This window comes from Poecilia mexicana, unplaced genomic scaffold, assembly GCF_051168715.1.
Source record: "Poecilia mexicana isolate PSO_F unplaced genomic scaffold, ASM5116871v1 scaffold_15, whole genome shotgun sequence".
Taxonomy (NCBI): domain Eukaryota; kingdom Metazoa; phylum Chordata; class Actinopteri; order Cyprinodontiformes; family Poeciliidae; genus Poecilia; species Poecilia mexicana.
Window position 1 is genome coordinate 27,635,966 of NW_028263384.1, and position 20,071 is coordinate 27,656,036.

The 20,071-nt window shown below is 39.0% G+C and overlaps 1 protein-coding gene across 1 annotated transcript in view; it reads right to left on the minus strand.

Moving 5' to 3' along the window:
- The window catches only part of thada (THADA armadillo repeat containing), a 108,107-nt gene that overhangs the window by 22,577 nt on the left and 65,459 nt on the right, over positions 1 to 20,071 (minus strand). The window contains exons 30-31 of the mRNA XM_088013162.1: positions 13,786 to 13,889; positions 8,763 to 8,845 (exon numbers count right to left, since the gene is read on the minus strand). Coding sequence (XP_087869288.1) covers positions 8,763 to 8,845; positions 13,786 to 13,889 — 187 coding nt within the window. The remainder of the gene's footprint in view (positions 1 to 8,762; positions 8,846 to 13,785; positions 13,890 to 20,071) is intronic.

Here is a 20,071-nt window from a genome sequence, read left to right on the forward strand (position 1 = left end):
GCATCTATATTGCTAAAATTTTACAAGATACCAAAATGTGATATCAGTCAAAGAAAGTCAAACATCTTGTGACCTGATTAAGCTTGAAGTAGTTTGTTGGTTGCAAAGTAAAACCGAGCTATGGCGCTCCAAACGGATCAGTTTCCTCACTTATTTTACCAAAATCCCAGTTTATGTGGCATATTTTATAAACACTATATGACACATCTCTATTAATAATTACTGAGTAACATAAAATCTTTGTTATATTTTATTTTTGGATGTGTTTACAGAGTTGCATCAAAAACTGCAAAGAAGAAGAAGATATGAGCCAAACAGCAATAAGCAGAATCTGGCATCCTCATTAATTTTAAGACCGTAAATGCTCCTCTTAAAGACACCAAAAGCAAAATAAAAATAAAAACTGGAACTATAAAACTTAAATAAAATTCATAATAAAACGGTAAAGTTGTTTTTATGACGCCTTTGTTAAGGAGGACAGTATAGGAATTACTTCCTTCACTAATGAGATGCGTTCCAGTGAACTTGTGCACCATTTTTCATCCGGGTTCATAAATAGTCATTGTTCTCCCACAGCTGCGTCTGTTTAAATCCATCTACAGGTGAAACCTCACAGCTGCTCCAAACCCACACTCAAATAAACCAGGAGCTGATATTTTTGGATTTTCTGTTGAGAACGTGTGAAGAAAGCAAAGCTATTAAACGTGATGAAGGCAGACAAAATTATTCAGAATTAGACTTTAACACACAGCTAAAAAGAGATACATGCAGGGTCTGTTATGTAAAACTCTACAAAATTTGCCTTTATTAAATGATAAAAGCGTCTTTATGATTGTAATAATGTGTTACCTGGTAGTTTTGAGACAGACATACCCTACTGGTGCTACTCAAGTAAGAGTGAAAAAGTAAAAAAATCTGCTCAAGTACCGATGAAATGATCAATCATTTAAAAATGAGGAAGTACTCCGGCTTCCTCCCACATGGCTGGCCTCTGTAAACTCGCCTTGGCTGTGTGTGTGATTGTCTGTCTGTGTCGCCTGTTGCGACCCGTCCAGGTGACCCCGCCTCTCGCTCGCCCGTTGACAGGTGGAGATAGGCACCAGCACCCCTCCCTCACCCCGCTGGGGTCGGGTAGAAGATGGATGGGTGATTCTGATCAAATCACAACTTTAAAACTGCATATGTATTTACTGAAGTGACCTTTGTCTGATCTCACACATTTAGGTGTCAAAGAATCAAAAACATGAGCAGATCTGAAATGCGTGACATCCTGCACCGGGCTCAGAACGCATGGTGGACGGTTCCAGCAGGTTCAAACAGGATCTGAACAGATAATTGAAGCATCTCAAGTGAAACATGGTTTTTGGGAAGTTTTTTTTTCTTTTCTTTTAGCTCTGCAAAAAGCACAGAAACGTTTATGGAGAAACTGCAATTTAACACTTTTCCCTCGAGGAGGAACACCCAAACTGTTCTCCCCCGCTTTTCTGTTGAACCTAATCACGAAAAGACCGATGAAAACGGAGAACAGAGCCAAGCCAGCCGTTAATAACAGCCTGTGGTTATGTTGATTTCCCCTGTGCATCTGGTTTACAGCATGAGACTCAAACCTTGAAAGAGTTGGTAATTCTCTGCGAATGCGAGCAGAACTTCTGCTTTCTGTTCCGACTCTGGCAGCAAAGAAAAACAACAAACGCACAAATCCGACATTAAGGAAATGAAACTATTTCCCATGAAGAACCGTTTTTCAGAAGCAGAAAAGAAACTGTGGGTCATCTTTGATGGTCCACTGAGGCAGAGGTCAAATACTTGAACTAAATGTAACCCCAACATCTGGTTTAAATAAAGTTAAGCTTTTTGGTGAAGTCAAGAGAAGACATTAGTCGTCATCTGTTTGGATGGACAGAAGAACGATGAACCCAGTTTCACCAGCAAACGGTCCAAAAGGGTTCATGTCACTCTGAAACAGCTTGTAACGCAACTCAGAGCAGAATATGATGAAGGTATCAGTGAGGAAAGCAAAGGGAAAAACGACTGCACCACAAACCCTAATAAGTGCGCTACGTCTTTATTAGTGCTGTCGACAAGTGGCAAAAAGCTGGGACACTTTGCTGTGTTGAGGTTGAACTTCTCACACGCAACCAAGCAGCTGGATTTCCCATCAGCATCACCCAAACTGTGATAAACAAATCCCAGACACGCCGAGCTCACATCTACACGTGTGTGAGCATGAACTAGACAAACGGGAAAATGCTAAATCTGCTATAAAGCCAGAGTTTTACAGTGAAAAACTTTATAATGACACATTTTCTCACCATCTCACTTTCCCCTGCTACTATCCATTTATGCATTACTTGAGTTATTGCTACCATTAAGAGCTCTTAGTTTCGCTTCTTCATAGAAACTACTTCTGGCTTCAGAATCTGCATTTCCATTACAGATGTGAGCAAATCTTTGTCAATATTCTGCTAATGTGGAAAAAACAACAACACAATTTTGTCATTGGAGTGTTTCCATTAAATAAAAAATTAAATTAAAATCATACATGAACATAGCAAGTCATTAAACATTATGGCAGTGACTGATGTAAAGAGTTACATGAGATTATCTTCATAATTCAGCCAATCAGAGGAGAAGCCAGCGTCTTATGCAGGCGTTGGAGCGAGAAGAGCGGATACGTATGCGGCGATTTGGGGAAATTGCAGTCGGCCATTTTACAGAAGAACATTTTAAATGACACACAATGTTTTATGAACTGTGTGATGCTGTGAGGGCTCTGGTGAAAAAAAAAACAAAAAAACAAAACATCCTTCTCCTACCACTTCCTGTCGTCTTCTTCGACGTTTCCGCCAGTAGTAACATCCGGTTGTTGATCATGTGACTCATGATGCAACAAAAGGGTTTCGATACGGATGAAAAACCACTTTATCCCAACGCAAAAACTTTTTTATGAAAAACTGTGAGAATTTTTTTTAATTGTGTTTCCATTAAGTAAGTTTGTTTTCATGATTTCAAATTGGGCAATTTTATCGTTAGTGGAAATACAGCTGTGGTTACCAATTTTGCGCACTCTTCATATATTTTAGTATAGAAGGTGCTACTGGCTTGGTGTTGCTGTGTTTAGCTGGATACAGCCGATGGTTACAGCTGTGTGCTCGTCATTTTCCAAAGAAAGTTAAATACTAAACTTCCTTCCAAGGCGCTGAAGAGGCACCTGCTCCAGTTTTCTTCCCCGTAAAAAATACAAATTGATGGAAATATTTTCTTTAACTTCCCGTCCTCTGGTTTCCTTTCCAACTAAAGGTACAGCTGGTCTGATGCGTCTCTGTTTAGCCGTGTCTCTTTCCTAGTGATAGCTGTTATTAAAGTAACTCCTGGTTCTGGGCTGTGATGTTTATCTGTTTCCTTTCTAGACAAAGTTATTAACAAAGCTATCGCTACCATTAAAACTTTGTTAGCTGTTTCTTTGTGTTCCTGTAGGAAGTGAACTTGGCCGAGTCATAAAATGTTTAACGGTGTCGTCTTCTTGGAGAAAGTGACTGGTCCATTTAACGTTGTGCACGCCTCGTTTTACTTTTTATAAAATGTATTCCTGACTCATGTGTCTGAGTTTAGCTGCATCTTGTCCTTGTTAGAGAAAAACTTTATAACATTCTGTTTTCATTTTTCTCCACAGAAAAGATTCTGTTTGGTTCTCCTGGAGGTTTCTTTTGTTGAAATAAAGTTGTTCCCTTCCTGTTTTGGCTGATAGATTTTTGCAAACTGCATCTTAGAATTGCATAGAAGAGCACGTAACTGGATCGGCATCTGACTGTATTTGAATGAATTGGACTGGTTTTAATTGAAACAGGACCGAACTGGATTGCATATATTTTCATTTGAGCCAGACTTGTTTGTCTTACAAAGTGTTGTGTTGTTAATTATCACTACAGACGTAAACGCTGCTCCAAGAGGGTGCAACCTGCAGACTTGGGAATACGTTTATCCATCCTGACGCTGGATTCCAGCGGTTTGAGTGTAATCCCTCTTGAAAGAAGAAGTACGTCTTAATTTGAAATGGGTGCAAGCATCCACATTTGGATCTAGATGGCTTACCAAGCTGTCAGGAAGGAACATCAATCGTACGCTCTAATTTTCCTGGAAGACTAATTATGGAAAAGCGAAGTTGAAAGCTGTCTTTGGATACTTTTTAAAATTTTTTTCCTCCAGGCCTGTTTGGATATAACTCACATGTTGCACACTCTCAGTGACGGGAAAAGGTCTTAGGGTTTCATTCAGGGTGTTATTACCTAATGCAGATGGAAAAGCACCGTGGGGTAATTGATTCTGGATGCCTATTATATGTTAAATGTGGAAACTAATGGCACCTTTAATCCAGGACGTGGCTGGCACTGCTTTAATCTCTTTCTGAGAGTTATTTGCTTTCAGAATAGTTGCAACAATTTAGCACAAACAGAAGAGTCTACAATGAAGCATTCTTCATTTATTGACATGGTTTTGGAATGATACATTTCAGCCAAGTTCATCGAGTTTTTATATGCTTTTTTTTTTTTTTTTGCCCCAATTCCTCCTCTCTTTTTCCCCTCAAAGCAAACCTTTCAGCTTATTTTACTGGTGTGTCTGGAAAGCAAAGAAAGGATAGATTGGCAGAGGTAGAGATGAAGCAATAGACGGCAGGGGATTTTTTTTTTTAAATGAGTCTGCATGGATGAAAGAGCAGCGCACAGAGACCTGTGTTCAGACTCCAGAAGAACTGGCTGTTAAATGCAAAGTTCCTACTTCAACACAAGGAGCCAGTTAGAGGGGGAATAAAAAGAAGTCATATTGAAAAAGAGGATTGTTCACCTCTCCGACCTCGGTGCCAGGCACTCCTAAGATCCTGCTGCTTTTATATGAACTTCCCCAGCTGCTCCCAGACTCTGGAACAATCCGTCTTTTACATATTAAATCCCACTCCACTGCTGGTAATTTAGATTTAAGGACTCGCTTCTGTCAAGTTCACCTTTATCTCTTTAAACCGGCTGTTCTTACAGATTGATGGAATTTATCTAGATTTTTAATATTTTATAATTAGTTCCAGACTGTTTTTTTTTAACTACAGCTAATACAACGTCTCTACTGCGTGTACTGGAATATGTGGGTTCTTATGGCTGACATTGTGAAGACAGTGCAATAAAAAGAAAATAGAACTGCAAGTATGTGCACAAATCACAGACTTAGTTGTTTTCAACCAAATCTTCATTTGAGGTTTTAAGGAGGAATGTAGCAATCAGTCTCTAAATATATTACCAAACAAATTTAACTCCATTCATCTAGAGAGATAGATTACTTACAAATGCAAAATATTGGAAAGACAGTTTCCAATCTTTCCAGCAAATTCAGCCCAGGATCAGAAGTGCAAAGCTCAGAGAAAACCAAGAACTTCACCTCTGACTCTGCAGGCCTCAGTTAGCAAAGAGGGAAATTAAATGGTGTTGAAACTCATATTGTTCAAGATTTTTCAAAAAGTTTATGCAGATTATGATGGCTGTCAGAAGGAAGGATCTTCTGTAGCAGTCTGTATTACAGAGGCTCTGAAGAAGCCTCTGACTGAAGACTGTTGTACGACAGATTCATGAATAAGACGTGCAGCATTGTCTGTAATTGTTTTTTTTTTTTTTATTTTGTGATGAAATGTTCTTTGAACAATAACTTCCAAAAGTGTCAGAGCTGAAGCTTTAAGGATGTTCTCACAGCTCTATGTTTCACTGGGAACCAAAATTGTCACATTTGTTACATTTTCGGTGAATGTGTTTTAGTTTTTTTCCCACACACGACTGGGTCAAATGAACCAAACCGTTGGAAAAATCTGTTCCCCTCCTCGCCTGTGGGGGCGCTGCACCAAGAACTACAGGAGGAAACAACATGATAACCTCTGATGAAATCAGCACAACTTCTTTCTTCACAAAATGTCAAAAAAAAAGAAAAAAAAAAGGAGCGTGTCAGATTTTAGCGGATGGAGCATTTCTCTTGCTAGGGCTGGACTCATGTTTGTTTTGTTTGTATTTACACAGAATGCCCTGGCTTTAGTCCACTTTCTCTGGTCCACTTTGCGTTCACATATGCATTCGAACAGCACCAGTTTACGTCAACCGAACCGAGACAGAGGTTTGTAGGGAGACCAGAGATCACATTTTTGGTCAGAGATAGATTTATTTGGTTTATTTATTTGGTTTATTTGGGGATTCACATTCCCCAAATAAACCAGACTTTCTAGACAAACAAACCAGAGTTTGACTAAATCGACTGAAAATGGCCAGTGGGAATGAACCTTCAAATTCCCTTCTTTAGATGTTAAAGCTACCAATAGATTAATAAGAAAAAAACACTGAAATACGACTTATTTTACATAAAAATAAGAGTGCTAGCTAAATGCTAATGTTTACTTAAAAACCATATAGATGCTAATGGCTAGCATTTTCAAAAAGACAAAAGATATAAAACTTATTTTCATTCATATGCAACAGAAGATAAACTCACAGAGTTATAAAACAAACTAAAACATACCATATAACTCAGAGTAAGAAAACTGTCTAGAGTCAAATATCTGTCCAACGTTCAGAAAACTGAAGTTTGACAAAAGTAAGACAAAATTGGCATGGAAAATTATCCTAAATAAAGCAGCAAATCCATAAAGAAATTAAACGTAGCTTTATAAAGCGAAAAAGAACAACAGATGAAACCTCTGAGAACTGCTTTGGGATATTTAACAGGACAGAGGCATCAGTGGAAACCAGGTCCTATCGGGTCTGTCTTATGTAAGGAGCAGAACCAAACGAGCCAGGAAGAGTTTTCATCCTCATTTCCAGAATTCCTCTCTGCTTCGACTGTCAAGACGGAACATGTGCTCGGCACATGGCCGACCAAAAAACACGAGCCTCCCTCCCTCCTCCGTACCCAGTCCTCCATAAACTGGGTCATAAGCCCAAACCCGCCATCTGTCAGACGATACGCTCGCCTTTGGTTTCACATTCCTTCACAGCAGGGACCCCCAGAGTTTGGCGAGCGCACACAGCCGGACACACAGGCGCAGACATGGGGCTTCTCTGGATTACCCAGCCCGTTGGGAAGGTTTTGGCTCTCAACAAGGAGGAAGCAGCAAATTTAGAGTGCAATTCATTGCGAATGGAGAGATCACAGAGCGTAAATGATCAGGTTAAGAACCGCTCAGCAACAGAAATAACATGTTCTTCTCAGTCAAGCCTAAAAGAGTGGAAACTACCTTAAATCCAACCCTTATGCTTCCTTGAACGTGAGGATTGGTCTATGGGCTACACAAAACATGTTCATTTTGCACAAAATCATTCTTAGATAATGAGATTTTAGTCTCTATTTTGAGCTCTTTTCAGAATGAGCTGTTTTAAATCTTTCAATCCAAATAAGCTGCTGCTGGCCACGCCACCCAACTCAAAGTTTACACTGACACGGTACAATGGCTGCAAACAGATGCGTAATTATACAACCTTCTTTGAACATTACACAAACATCTTTTCTGAAAGGCAAGTCAATAACTAAACTCTTGTCTTTTCCAGCATTCCTTATACAGGCATTCAGCGGTAAAACCAGCTGCCCAAACGTTCTGGAACTCAGCTTGGGTTGCTAGGTAACAGGGCTGAGCTCGACTGGGGTTGCTAGGTAACGGTGCAGTGCCTGTTACATTCTGGAAGTTTCTGAAACGGCTCATTATTATTCCCCAAAAACCCCCGTTGTGGGTTGTTTCTAGAAATGGAAGTATAAAAACATGTAAATTGTAAATTTTTGCATATAGATCCTCTTGAAATATTCTTTTTTGAGGTGCCGAACAGGATTTCTTGTCTTTTTTTGACTCTACAGTCTTTGCAAAATACTTTATCTAATAAATACACAGCTAAAGAAAACTTCAATTGCGGGGGAAAGAAACAAATCAAAAACATGTAAAGGAAATGGTGAATCAGCTGATCACACTGAAGGATCTCAATGTATTTACACATCTATAGACATGGTGAGACATAGTTGTTGGAGTCTAACAGACAAGTATGAGGATTTCAGAAACTGCTTATGCCTAATTCACACGGCAAGATTTTTATGATGATTTTCGTCCTGATTTTCCCATCTGACAAACTTAAGGACGCTCCGATTATTGAAACGGCTCGTAAGGTGATCTTAGGAGAAATTCCTGCCATGTGTTAAGAATAATCTGGTTCGCTCGGATGGACATTGGGGCCGCTCCGATCTAATATCTGGGATATTGTAATGTGTGCAGCCTGTTGCATGTGGCGTGTAGCCAATCAGAAAGCTAAGTGATGAAAATACTGAGGAGAATTGAGAATAAACGCTATAAACACCTGAAAGTCCAGCGGACGTTGTAGAAGTCGTTGTTTACATTTTTCATTGTTAAATATAACTATTGCCATTGTTTCTTCCTCGTCGGCCATGTTTGTTTACTCTGAAATCACATTTAGTCTCAAGAGGCTTTGCGAGATTTCCCATCTGAAATCTGAGTGAAATCATTTCGTGTGTGGTCTGTTGTCTTTGCCTCGTGGCTCGACAACACATTCTGCACGACCAAACCCGTTACACCCAAGATGTTTTATTGTCTCTCACACTTTGAAAATCGGTCAACAATTTTGTGAACCAGGCTTTATACACAATCTCAATTCCCTGAGTCAATACAATGGATTCTGACAGAGTAGACCCAAGATGAGTTGCATGTGGATAATGTGTGTTTTTACCAAAACACAACTTACCTTCCAGAATGCTGGCCTTTGACCCACAAAGACACACCATCACGTCTAAAAAGGCTCCTCTGGTCACCAAACAGGAATTCAGCCTGAAAATGAGACAAACACACAGCTCTGCATTTGATCTGCCAATAAAAAGTTGATGAAAATCAGCTTTGAGAGACTGAATGCGCTTTTGAATGTGTTGGGAGGAAAAACACAAACTGTTTTGGATGAAGGATCTCTTTTATTACGGAGAAGACTGCCTGAGTGTTCCAGACCCAACTATTGATTCAGACAGATAATAAAGCAGCCTCCAGCCTCGATCATCTGGTTTCCATTAAGATCGCAGATGAAGATTTTCTTCTGAAAAAGGCTCGCATCTCATGGCCAACTACTGAACTGGGTCACTGTATATTTGCTACTCAATAAATCTTTTAAATGTTGGGACTCTTGATCTTCCTGTGTATTTGGTGCCTGTGTTGGATAACATAATTTATAAGTGATGTATCATTACTTTTTCTCCTTTTAAAATGAACAGAATGTTTTCAGTGCTCTAATGAGGAGGCAGATATGTTTAGATTATATGTAGGTTTGCATATTGTACAACTGCACAATCTCCAACAATCGTGGCCTATTTTTGTGCCCACAGCTTTCATTTAACACGACTCTATGGGCTGCTGCAGCTTTCTGACTGAAAGATATAAAATAAAAGAAGTCTTAGCCTAAGATATTCCCAAACAGCTCTAGGTGCAACTAAAAGAGCTCACAGAGAGCAGCAGAAACACCAGTAGATAAATGTTACAACGTTCAAAGTAAAGAATGAAGTTTATGAAGCAGGACAACAAATTTTCCTGTAATTGTTTTATCTGTCAGGAAATCATATTTTCAAGGAGTCATATTAGCAAAAGAGAGAAGACATGCTAACATTAGCATTTAAGCTAGCTGATCTTTGCAGATACAGATTTAGCTGGATGGGACACTTATGTTTTTAAGTGGCCCATCCGGCAGGTCGGTACTCAGAAATGTCTGAATGCCACAATGAGGTTCAAATATATATCAAATTTTATTAGAGATTGCTTTAAGTTTATTTCAAGTGTAGTGGACACAGGGACAGAAAAGAAAGGGAGAAATGTAGGGGAAAAGAGAGAAGAGTAGAGGTGAAAAAGGTGGTCAAAAATAAAACAAAAACACCCTGAAGTCTGCTTCAGGGTGAGAAATCATAACGGCAAATAACATGTATAATTATAACTATAACGTCAATGAAGAGTACCTGGTACAAGGTAATAGCAAAATGGCCACAGCAGCCCAACATGGATTGGATCTGAATCTAAACACCGAGTTTATCACTCCTAATGAAAACATTGGAAACTAAGGCAAAACGAGAGGCTGTGTCCGGTAAGATATATGCTTAGAAACAATTAATTTCTAAGTCGGTGTAGACGTTCCAGGTGTGGCAGAAAGAGAACAACATGGCGTCTTTTTAACCATTTCCATCAGCACAGTGAGACCGAAGTGAAAAACGTCTGGCTTCTGCAGACGTCTGACAGTAATCTGACCTGACTGTTTCTGGTGAAATTTAACATCTTTGCAGGAAATGTGATTCATTCAAGATTTAAGAGACCACGGAGAGTCAGATTGGTTTGGAGAGCAATTTGCAAACAATAAACATAATTTATTCTCCTTTTCCATTGCCTAAAAAAAGCCAAACTCTAGAATTTTATGATATTTCACAGAAAAGCAGCATCTGTTTTTACACTTCAAATGAAGAGCTAGATCAGGCCGGTATGTTGCTGTGATTACCAACAGAAAGTGGAAATTACAGACAAAATGAATTAATTAGAACATCATGTTTCACAACACTGTGTCTCCTTTTCACTAACAACCGAAATCAGGGGTTTCATTTTGCTCCACATCAAAAATCTGAATGTTCTTAAAGGGCCGGTTGAGCCAGGATGCTTTGATAAAACCCATAAAACTGCACTAATGCATTATGTCTAATGTGACTTTTTATTAATCGGCATATTTCGCTAATTTAGAAGTATTTGAGCTAATGTATGATGTTAAATGTGACTTTAAGTAAGGCTGAGGCAACAATCACTTAAACCCAATGTTTTTGACCAATTTTGAGAAAAATTAGCAGTAAAATCATTGTGTAGATTTTGCTTATTTGTGTGAAACTGGAGGGACATATTGATGGAGTCTAGAAGGCCACATAAAAAGCCACGGCGGACCAGATTTGGCCCCTGGGCCTTGAGTTTGACACTTGGACGACTGTTGTCTCATTTGGCTCTAATCTCTCCTCCAGCTCTGATTAAATAAAGAAATTAAACGAACAAAGCTCTTTAAATTGACAAAATTCTCCAAACATCCTTATCTTGACATGGAAACAGTGATAATCTCAAGTGTTGGCTCCACTTGGTCATAATCGGGTTATTTAAGTGCAGTGACCCGGACAAAAAAGTTACTGTTGTCACTGGGTCCAAAGATTTCAGGATAAGAGACGGAAAGGGACGAAGATGGACTTTTATTTCTGTTCAAACCTTTAAGGGCAAAAGAGTTCGAGTGTCTCATGAGCCGCCCCAAGCTGATCCAGGACTAAATCCATCTTTTTTCCATTAAATCACTAAATAACCACTTCACGGCGAAGCTTATCGAGTTCCACTTAAACCTAAAATCATGATGTATATTTTCATTGTTGATATTTGTGTGTGGATAGTTCAGAGCAGATCTTCAGGAATGAGACCAGATCGCTCTGCTACAAAGAATACAGTGTGTCAGCTTGACGTCATGATGTCATCAGCCGGATATTAATATCGCACCGCCGTCTGCATGCTTCACACACAACACGAGACAAAACAGACGGCATGAGCTCTGGGAGGAAGTTCAAACTGGAGGTCAGATTCATTTCGAGTTATTTTAAAGTATCGGCAATCAGCAATGATGATACATGAAGCTTTTAAAAGATGTTGGGCAGAACGCTGGTGCTGCGATGACAAAGCTTGATCTGTGTTTCCACGCAATTTTTATGCAAACTGTGAGCAAACTTTCAAAGTATTGCAAAAAAAAAGTGAATTAGGCATTTTTCCATCCACTGGTTTGAAGTGAATCCAGCTGGTTCGCTCTGTCAGAGTTTACACTGGAAATGTGTTTCCATCTCTTCTTCATTGATACTTAATAACAAAAACCACCCGAGTTAAAACTCTTTTGCAAAACTGAGGAACTTTTTCTGAATTTTTCAACCTGTTGCGATGCGATTCTTCTAAATGCTAATTAAAATGTGTTGGTTGAAACCTGGTCAGTGTGTTTTAAATATGGGAGCTGAACCACATCTCACAAATGAAAATAAAAGGCGCTCCTGGAGGGGCTAGTTTGCAAATGCCAACCATCAGCATTGTATCTTAGTGTTTCACTGCATTTTCTCCAAATATCTTAGACATAATCTACAGAAAATCCACTGCAGCTCCTATTTTAATGAATCAATCAAGTCTAATTGTAAAGCACATTTCAGCAACAAGGCAGTTCAAAGTACTTTACACCATAAAAAAAATTATAATATAGTAAAACATCAATTGTGAAAGAAAGTGGCATCTTTAAAATCAATAAAGTTGAATATGTTGGTCAATGTTCCAGTTCTTATGAGTCAAAGGGTAAGCAGTTGGGTTTTAGTCAAACTTAAGGCTCAGGGGCCAAATCTGGCCCGCCGTAGCTGTTTATGTGGCCCTTTAGACTCCAAATTACATCAATAAGTCCCTCCAGTTTTTCATAAAGCCTCAGAATTCACACAAAATCAACAAATCCCCACATTTATTCTGATTTTAGTGGAAATCTTTCTCAAAATTGGTCAAAAACATTGGGATTAACTGATTCCTGCCTCAGGTTTATTTATGTGAAGTTACAGTCTGTGATCGACTAATAAAAAGTCACATTAAACATCAAACATTAGCACAAAATCCCTTACAAATATTTCTAATTAGCACCACAAAATCTACGATTTTGATTGCAAAAAACACAAGAACAATCAGGGGACTGGTCAGAGATTATTTAATTTTAAGAAACACTTATTAATATTTTAGCAGTTTAATGGGTTTTATCAATACATTCTGCCACAACCGGCACTTTAAAAACAGATTTTTGATTAAAAAAAATGAAAATGAGTTTGATGCCCCTGATTTAAAGAAACTCAGTGTTTCAGCTCTTTTGCAGTTTTCTAGAAGTTTGTTTCAGATTAGTGGTGCATAGAAGCTGCATGCTGCTTCTACATGTTTGTTTCTGGTTTTAACCACAACCGTGGTTTTAACCCAGGCAGTATCAGTATTAATACTGGCAGTTGAAAAGCCTTCACCCGTTAGGCTCCAGTAACTGTTTCACAATGATGCACAAAGTAAACGCTCCGGAGGGCTGAATCATCAGACAGAAATCCAAACGACTCAGATGTTTAAATATGATAGTCACCACAGGATGACAGCATCCTGGAGACAGAAAAACCTCCAACCTGACACGAGCCTGAGACGGTGTGAGTCCAGAGCCCAGCACTGACTCAGACCAGACCAACAATGCATTCCATCCTTTCTGGAAGCCGGCCTTCCTCAAATTAGTGGTGTTCTGGACGAGCTGAGAGGTTTTTTTTTTTCTTTTTTCAAAAACAGAGACACTTTGACCCGCGATGTCCTCAGACCCGATCAAACGGGCCGGCGCCTTGGCGCGCTCTAGGCAGCAGGAATTCACCTCGTCATCTTAATAAAGCCTCATCAGAGTAACCAAGTGAAGCTAGCAGCGTGTTATCGACCAGAGACCTGGGCCTGACCTCAACCGGGCCGACCGCGCCCCACAGTGAGAGGCTCTTTGGTGGAGGGGCGGCCGGGTGGAAAGGTCTGCAGTCGGGTCAGCGGGCGGCCTCTTTGAAACATAAACCTCAACAGGACATGAAGCAGACGCGGCCGGCCAGGGGATGTACGACAAACAAGGAGCTTTTTCTTCTGGAGGAGGAGAGTGGATGCTTATCGCTGCATCGTTTCCCACACGTGTGCACGCGTGTGTCTAGGATTACCTAGAAGCCAGCCACATGCGCTGACGGAGGGCCTCTCCGATGCCACTTCCTGCTGGCAGGGGTCTGTGCGAGTCGGCCTGGAAGGAGCGCAGCAGAAACAGCACCTGCACACACAGACAAACACACAGGACGGGTCAGCAGAAGGCTGATCCAGGTTCAGAACAGGAACTGTCAGAACCCGCAAAGCTCTGCCGCCACAGACCAAACTAGAGCTGGGAAATAAATCAGTTTTATCGATTAACTGATATGCTAACGGGAGTACAACAAGAACAGAGAAGCTGTAGGATTGGGGTGTTAATATTTTTTTAATTTGATGTTTAAAGGTTTTGATGTATATGTAAGACAGAAAAGACAAAATCCCTGAGGGAAAATCCAAAAAGGCTTAATAAAGTTAGTTTGTTTCTACATATCTTTCTGCCTTTCTTTATATATCTAGCAATATTTATCATCTACCTTTATACCTACCTACCTACCTACCCACCCATCCATTCATTCATTCATTTCTGGACAATACAGCTGAGAAACATATCACAATGTAAGCGTTTCATATCAGTCGATATCAATAATTGTTGATTAGTTTTTTATTTTAAATATCTGAAATACCACAAGGCTGTTGTGGTCTGATCTACAATTTTCACTTCACACCGTTGTTTATTTTTTAAGCCACAGTGGCAAAATCTTAAACTGCTGCTATAGTAAGTTGTTGCTAGGTAACCCAAGAGTGAGTGAGTTGCTAGGTAACCAAAGAGTGAGTGAGTTAGTTCATGCTACCCAGCTAGACTAGCTGGCTGTGAGGTTGAGCAGCTAAAGTCTTTCCTCTGTCTTCATCTCCCAGAATGCTGTGCGGTTCTGGATCAGAGTTTTAAGTAATTAGTTCAATTTTGACATTAGCTAATTTAAACACCTGTATGCATTAGCTCCGCAGCCCGAAATCCATGGACGCATACAGTCAGTGATTTGTAAAGGATGTATGAACTCTTGGTGTGAATAAGGAGGTTCTGATGACCGGCAGAGTAAGCACATGTAGTAGCAAACATGTAGGCTTCATGTTCATCTTAGCCTGCAGATAAAAGCTACGTCAGCTAAGCTAATTTTGCTAGTTTGTCAATATAATATCTGATATCTTAGTGTTACACAGAGGTGGACAGAGTACTTAAATTGTAATCAAGTAATATTTATTATGCACTTATATTCTTTAGAAGTTAGATAGAAATGAGGTGTGAGTTAGTTCTAAGCTTGTGACTTGTTTATTGTTGTCATAGCAACTCCCTAGCAACTGTAGTGACGGTTACAGTAACTACCAAGATGGCTGTCAGCTACAAAATTCTGGGAATTTTGACACATAGCGTTTTGGATTTTTTATCACTGAATATTTTGATAAGCGCGTCAGAAGAAGACGTTCTCGTCTCTGCGTCCTGCGGAGTCTCCTGAACTCAAAACCTTCCCGATCGCGATCGACTGACACCCCTGACCTATTGCTGTTCTCCCTCTCAACAAATGTGTTTTTGCAGTGAACAAAGCATTGCAGAAGTCCCCTGTAAGGCTGTAGATAGAAGAAGAAAACCACTTGTGCTTTAAAGGAAATGCTTCCCACTTCAACCAGCGCTGTGAAACAGAAACTGCGCCAGTCTGCAGCAGGTGGACCGGTGGTTGGGAGTGTTCAGAGGAAAGGACACAGGCTGGCTGGCTGGCCGGCCTGCTGGGGTGTGTATTCTGGGCCTTGGTAAGTATACTCTTTATGCTGGGGCCACGGCCACAGACCAGTAGGAAGCCATTCATTACGCCGTGCAGGGAAGGCAACGTGGGGAAAAACCAGGCCGACCACGTAGCACCAAGCATGGCCACCGAGTCCTGGCCCGCCCCGTCCCCTCTCTACGCCCAGACAACACCCACTGGCTCGCACCGAAAGCTTTCACACCCCCACCAAGAGACGCTCTCTTCCTCTCACTGTCACTCAGCGATGAGGTTTTTCTTTTTTTTCTGGACCTGCTTCGAAAACCGAACACTTCTAAGCCTCTCTGCTTAACTCAAGATGATCTATGTGAAACGAATTCAGTCCAAGAAAAACTAAGAGAAGTTGAAGCAGCGTCCAAAAATGATCAGATTAGTGATGTACAAATCCTGTTTAATGCAGAATAGGTCAAGTTTTTTCTTAACTTTTTGACACCAAACATCAATCAGGACAGGAAGTTCTGTTTACAGAGGCATTCCTTCCCATGAAACGGTTTGATTCATCCTCCTGTGTCCACGCTCTCCCTCTCTGCCCTCCACAGCTACACCTCATCCCCAGAGCTGGGAAGTCCCTGCATCCAAGGCTCAACCGGCTCAATCCAGCCCGGCATGGTGAAAACGAAATATTTATAGAAAGCGATGCCTCCCTGTTCCTCCTCCTCCTTCTCCCAAGGACGGAGAGGAGAACAACACCCCATGTGGGTGGGGATGCTGGGTTGAATTGAGCTGAAATAAATCAGGGACAATGAAACAGCAGCACAGAGAAACGCTGTAGAAAAAAATGTCAAATTTTTCAATTATTATTGCCATAAAAATTTTTGTTTAGTCATAAAATCCATACATCTCCAAGTAAAAATGACTTTTTCCAATACTTGCTGCTCCTCTAAAGTAATTAGGTCAATAAAAAGTGACCTTTCTTTCTACAACTTTAGGATTTTATTTAACCTCAATTAATGGTTTCTATTATTATTTGATGAAAAAAAGGTTTGAACAATCCAACAATCCAACATAAATCAACTTCCACTAATTATATTTTATATACCCACTTGTGAATTATTTAACGATTTGGACAAGTAGTGATATTCAGTAAAATTTGAAGATGTGTTCAAATGAAGCTTGTTTTTCAGATTAAAAGCACGTTCTTGAAGTGAACCTTTAAGCAGCTATTAAACTTACTTTTCATTAAGTCCATATTTATGTGTTAAAAATATATTTTTATTGGTTTTATGTATTATTCTAATTTTAATGTTAAAAATCATCATCATTAACACAAATAACAGCTTTAAAACGCCTGTCTGCATGTAAATAAACAATATAACATGTTTATTGAAATAAATTAATTTACCAATTATAATATTATTTGTTAAATATAACTAAGCATTGGTATGTATCACTATAATATTAATATCAATAACTGTCATGCAAGAAAGAATAACTTGCTGAGTCATGTCAGAACCAGAGTTAAAAAAAATACTTGGACACTGGTTACCATGGTGATTCCAACCGTTGCTAGGGTAGAAAAGGGGAGGGGGATCAAAACACTCTTTTTATTAAAGAGACAGACCAGAATTTAGGTCTCAACAAACAGCTGCTGTATTATAGTGTAAAATAGCCACTATATAAATTTGTTAAAGTCCAACACTTTAACAAATTTATATACTCACTTAAACTAGACTTCTTGCCACAATAGTTCTGACTTTTTTCTTATTTGTGGAGCATTATATATATTTTTTCACATCAAAAATTAATCTTTCCTCTTCTACCTTTAACTATTTTCGCACCAAAATGGAATAATAAAAAAAAACAGCACCTCCTTGAGTACAATCAAAAATTATCCCGTTGTTTAAATAATTTTGGTCTTCAAATGTACATATGCAAAAAAAAAAAAAAAAAAAGGCTGCTTAAATAGCAGCCTCCAGTTCATCTGCACTGCAGTAAAGCAGGAATTGGTACTTTTACTCCCGAATTTCCCCTTTGTGGGACAATAAAAGCTGTTTCTATTCTATTTTAGCACTGTGGACAGGAAGTACTAGAGAAACACCAGCAGAGGACATGGCTCCTGAAATCCCCTTAGGTTTGTCATGTCATAATATTTCTTCATTGGTTTGATTTAATATCGTAGTCTTCAAAGCTAAATTTTGACTTTTAATTAGTTGAAAGCAATAATCACCAAAACAGCATTGGTAAATCCTTTAAATACGTCACTCTTTGTGCAATCAGATTGGATAATAGGAGTTTTACAGTTTGAATTCAATAAACTCTCATCCTTACAATAATCTTTCAATTTTATAAAGAAAAACTACCTGCAAATACATCTAAATACACTGTCAAAACACACAATCTTACCAAGTTGTTTTCTAGTCCAAATACCTCAGTACACTTGAACTAAGACAAAAATAACCTACAAGTAACTTTGCGTAAGATATAGCAGATTGTTTTAAGTCAATAACTCCTTAATATTGAAGAAAAAGTGCTAGTCAGATTATTCCACTTACAACATGGGAATAATGTCTTATTATTAGTGAAATAATCTGAAAGTGGAACCAGTACTTTTTCTTCAATATTAAGGAATTACTGACTTAAAACAATGCTGAAATGCTAATGTTAGCATATCTTCTCTCTTTTGTTAATATGACTCCTTGGTGATATTACTCTTAACAAGTTAATCATGAGCCAAAAAAATATTAATACAGAAAAAAGTGTTCTCCTGCTTTGAAAGCATACACTGCAAAAACAAAATTTTACAAATATTGTTGGTCTAGTTTCTTTTGCAAACATCTTAGTGCATTTGAAATAAGTCAAAACTAACTTTCAAATAAGTTGTCAGAAGATATAAGGGCTTGTTTTAAATAATTCCCTAACATTGATGAAAAAGTACTAGATCCACTGTTGGATTATTTCACTTATACCAACATTTTTACCATATTCTAAGTGAGGTAATTTAGTTTTTATTAATATAAGGGAAGTATTGACTAAAAAACAACTTATGTTGCTGGAAAGTCTTGTTAGTTTTGCCTTATTTCAAGTGTCCTATGATATTGGCAATAGAAACTAGACCAACTATACTTAGTAATATTTTGTGTTTTTACAGTGTACTGCTCCTTTATTCTTATTTAAGTTGATATATTTATATGTCTGTACGCTGAGTACTTGAAACAGAAGTTATATGATTCATATATAATGATTTAAACTTATATGACATTTCCACATTGGAGGGTGTTCTGATTAAATGGTGTTTGGTATTTAATTTAATATTTACCTAATTTAGCTTCTTGTTGTTCATTATTATATCTTATAATAGTGGCTAAAAACACCTGCTGCTGCTTTAGCTTCGGTTTGCATAATTTTTGTGTTGCACCGGAAACTTCAGCCACCGCAGTGCTAAATATGACAAGAATCAAGACATTCTGTACGCCTTGTTTCATAACGAGGCATCTAACTACTTTTGCATGAGAGAGGACTTTTTTTTTCTGGTGTGTGTTGCAGCAAGCCTTCCTCTCTGCTTTTGGGACCAGCAAAAATAGTGGTGGTGGATGTGAGGTCCATTCAGACTCTGTTATCAGCCTGCCCTGCCGTCCCTCCCACTGCCGCAACCACAGACTGACCACACGCTGCAGCGAGAGTGCGCCCTTTATACGGAACGCTCACACACAGCCGGAGCAAGTGCAAATAATTGCACTGCAATCCAGAACTCCGTCCAGTAAAACACATGCACAAAGAGACGCATGAATCGACATTAAAAGCAGACACGGAGAGGCAAATTGCAGACGTGCCCAATTAGGCAAAAATGGATCCCAATAAAGATGAGCTAAATATAAAAGGAAATAAAGCGCCTCTTGCAGAATGCAGACACGTTCTGACACAAAGCTTAGTTTGTCCTTGAGACACCACGTCATGCTGCTTTACATCTGCATATGCACATGGGTGTGAACGCATCGTCTAAGCTAGCTTTAAACCCACAGAAGGTTGTTTTCATGAGGAAGCGTGAAACTAAGCAGTCTGAGGAAATAAACCTGTGAAGATACATCCTGCTTTACTTTGCTGTTGGGTATAAAGTATATTTTAATTTTGGTTAATTAATCACACTGATTTTAACGTGTCGAGAATCTTAATGCAATTAATTGGCTTCAACATACGAAAGTCCCAAGCCAGAACCTTTGTTTCAGCGTTTCTGGTACGGCCATAATTCTGACGCAAACAGCAGCAAAAGCCGCTTCTTTTGACCCAATGGTGGTTAATTTCTGATTCAAAAACAATCTGAGTGGATGCTGGAAAAGACTGTTGTTGTGTGGAAGTTGTGCTAAAAGGAGTTAGCCGATCAGCGAAGCTATTCAAGCCTAAAAACACAAAATCTTACAAAGGGTGTTTAATTTCTAGTGCAAATATCTTAGTTTACAAGTAACTTTTCAGCAAGACAGAAATGCTCGTTTTAAGTAAATAACTCCTTAATATTGATGATAAACTTCTAGTTCCACTGGCAGATTATTTCACGTATAACAAGACATTTTTCCCATGTTATGAATTAAATAATCTGCCAGTGGAACTAGGACTTCTT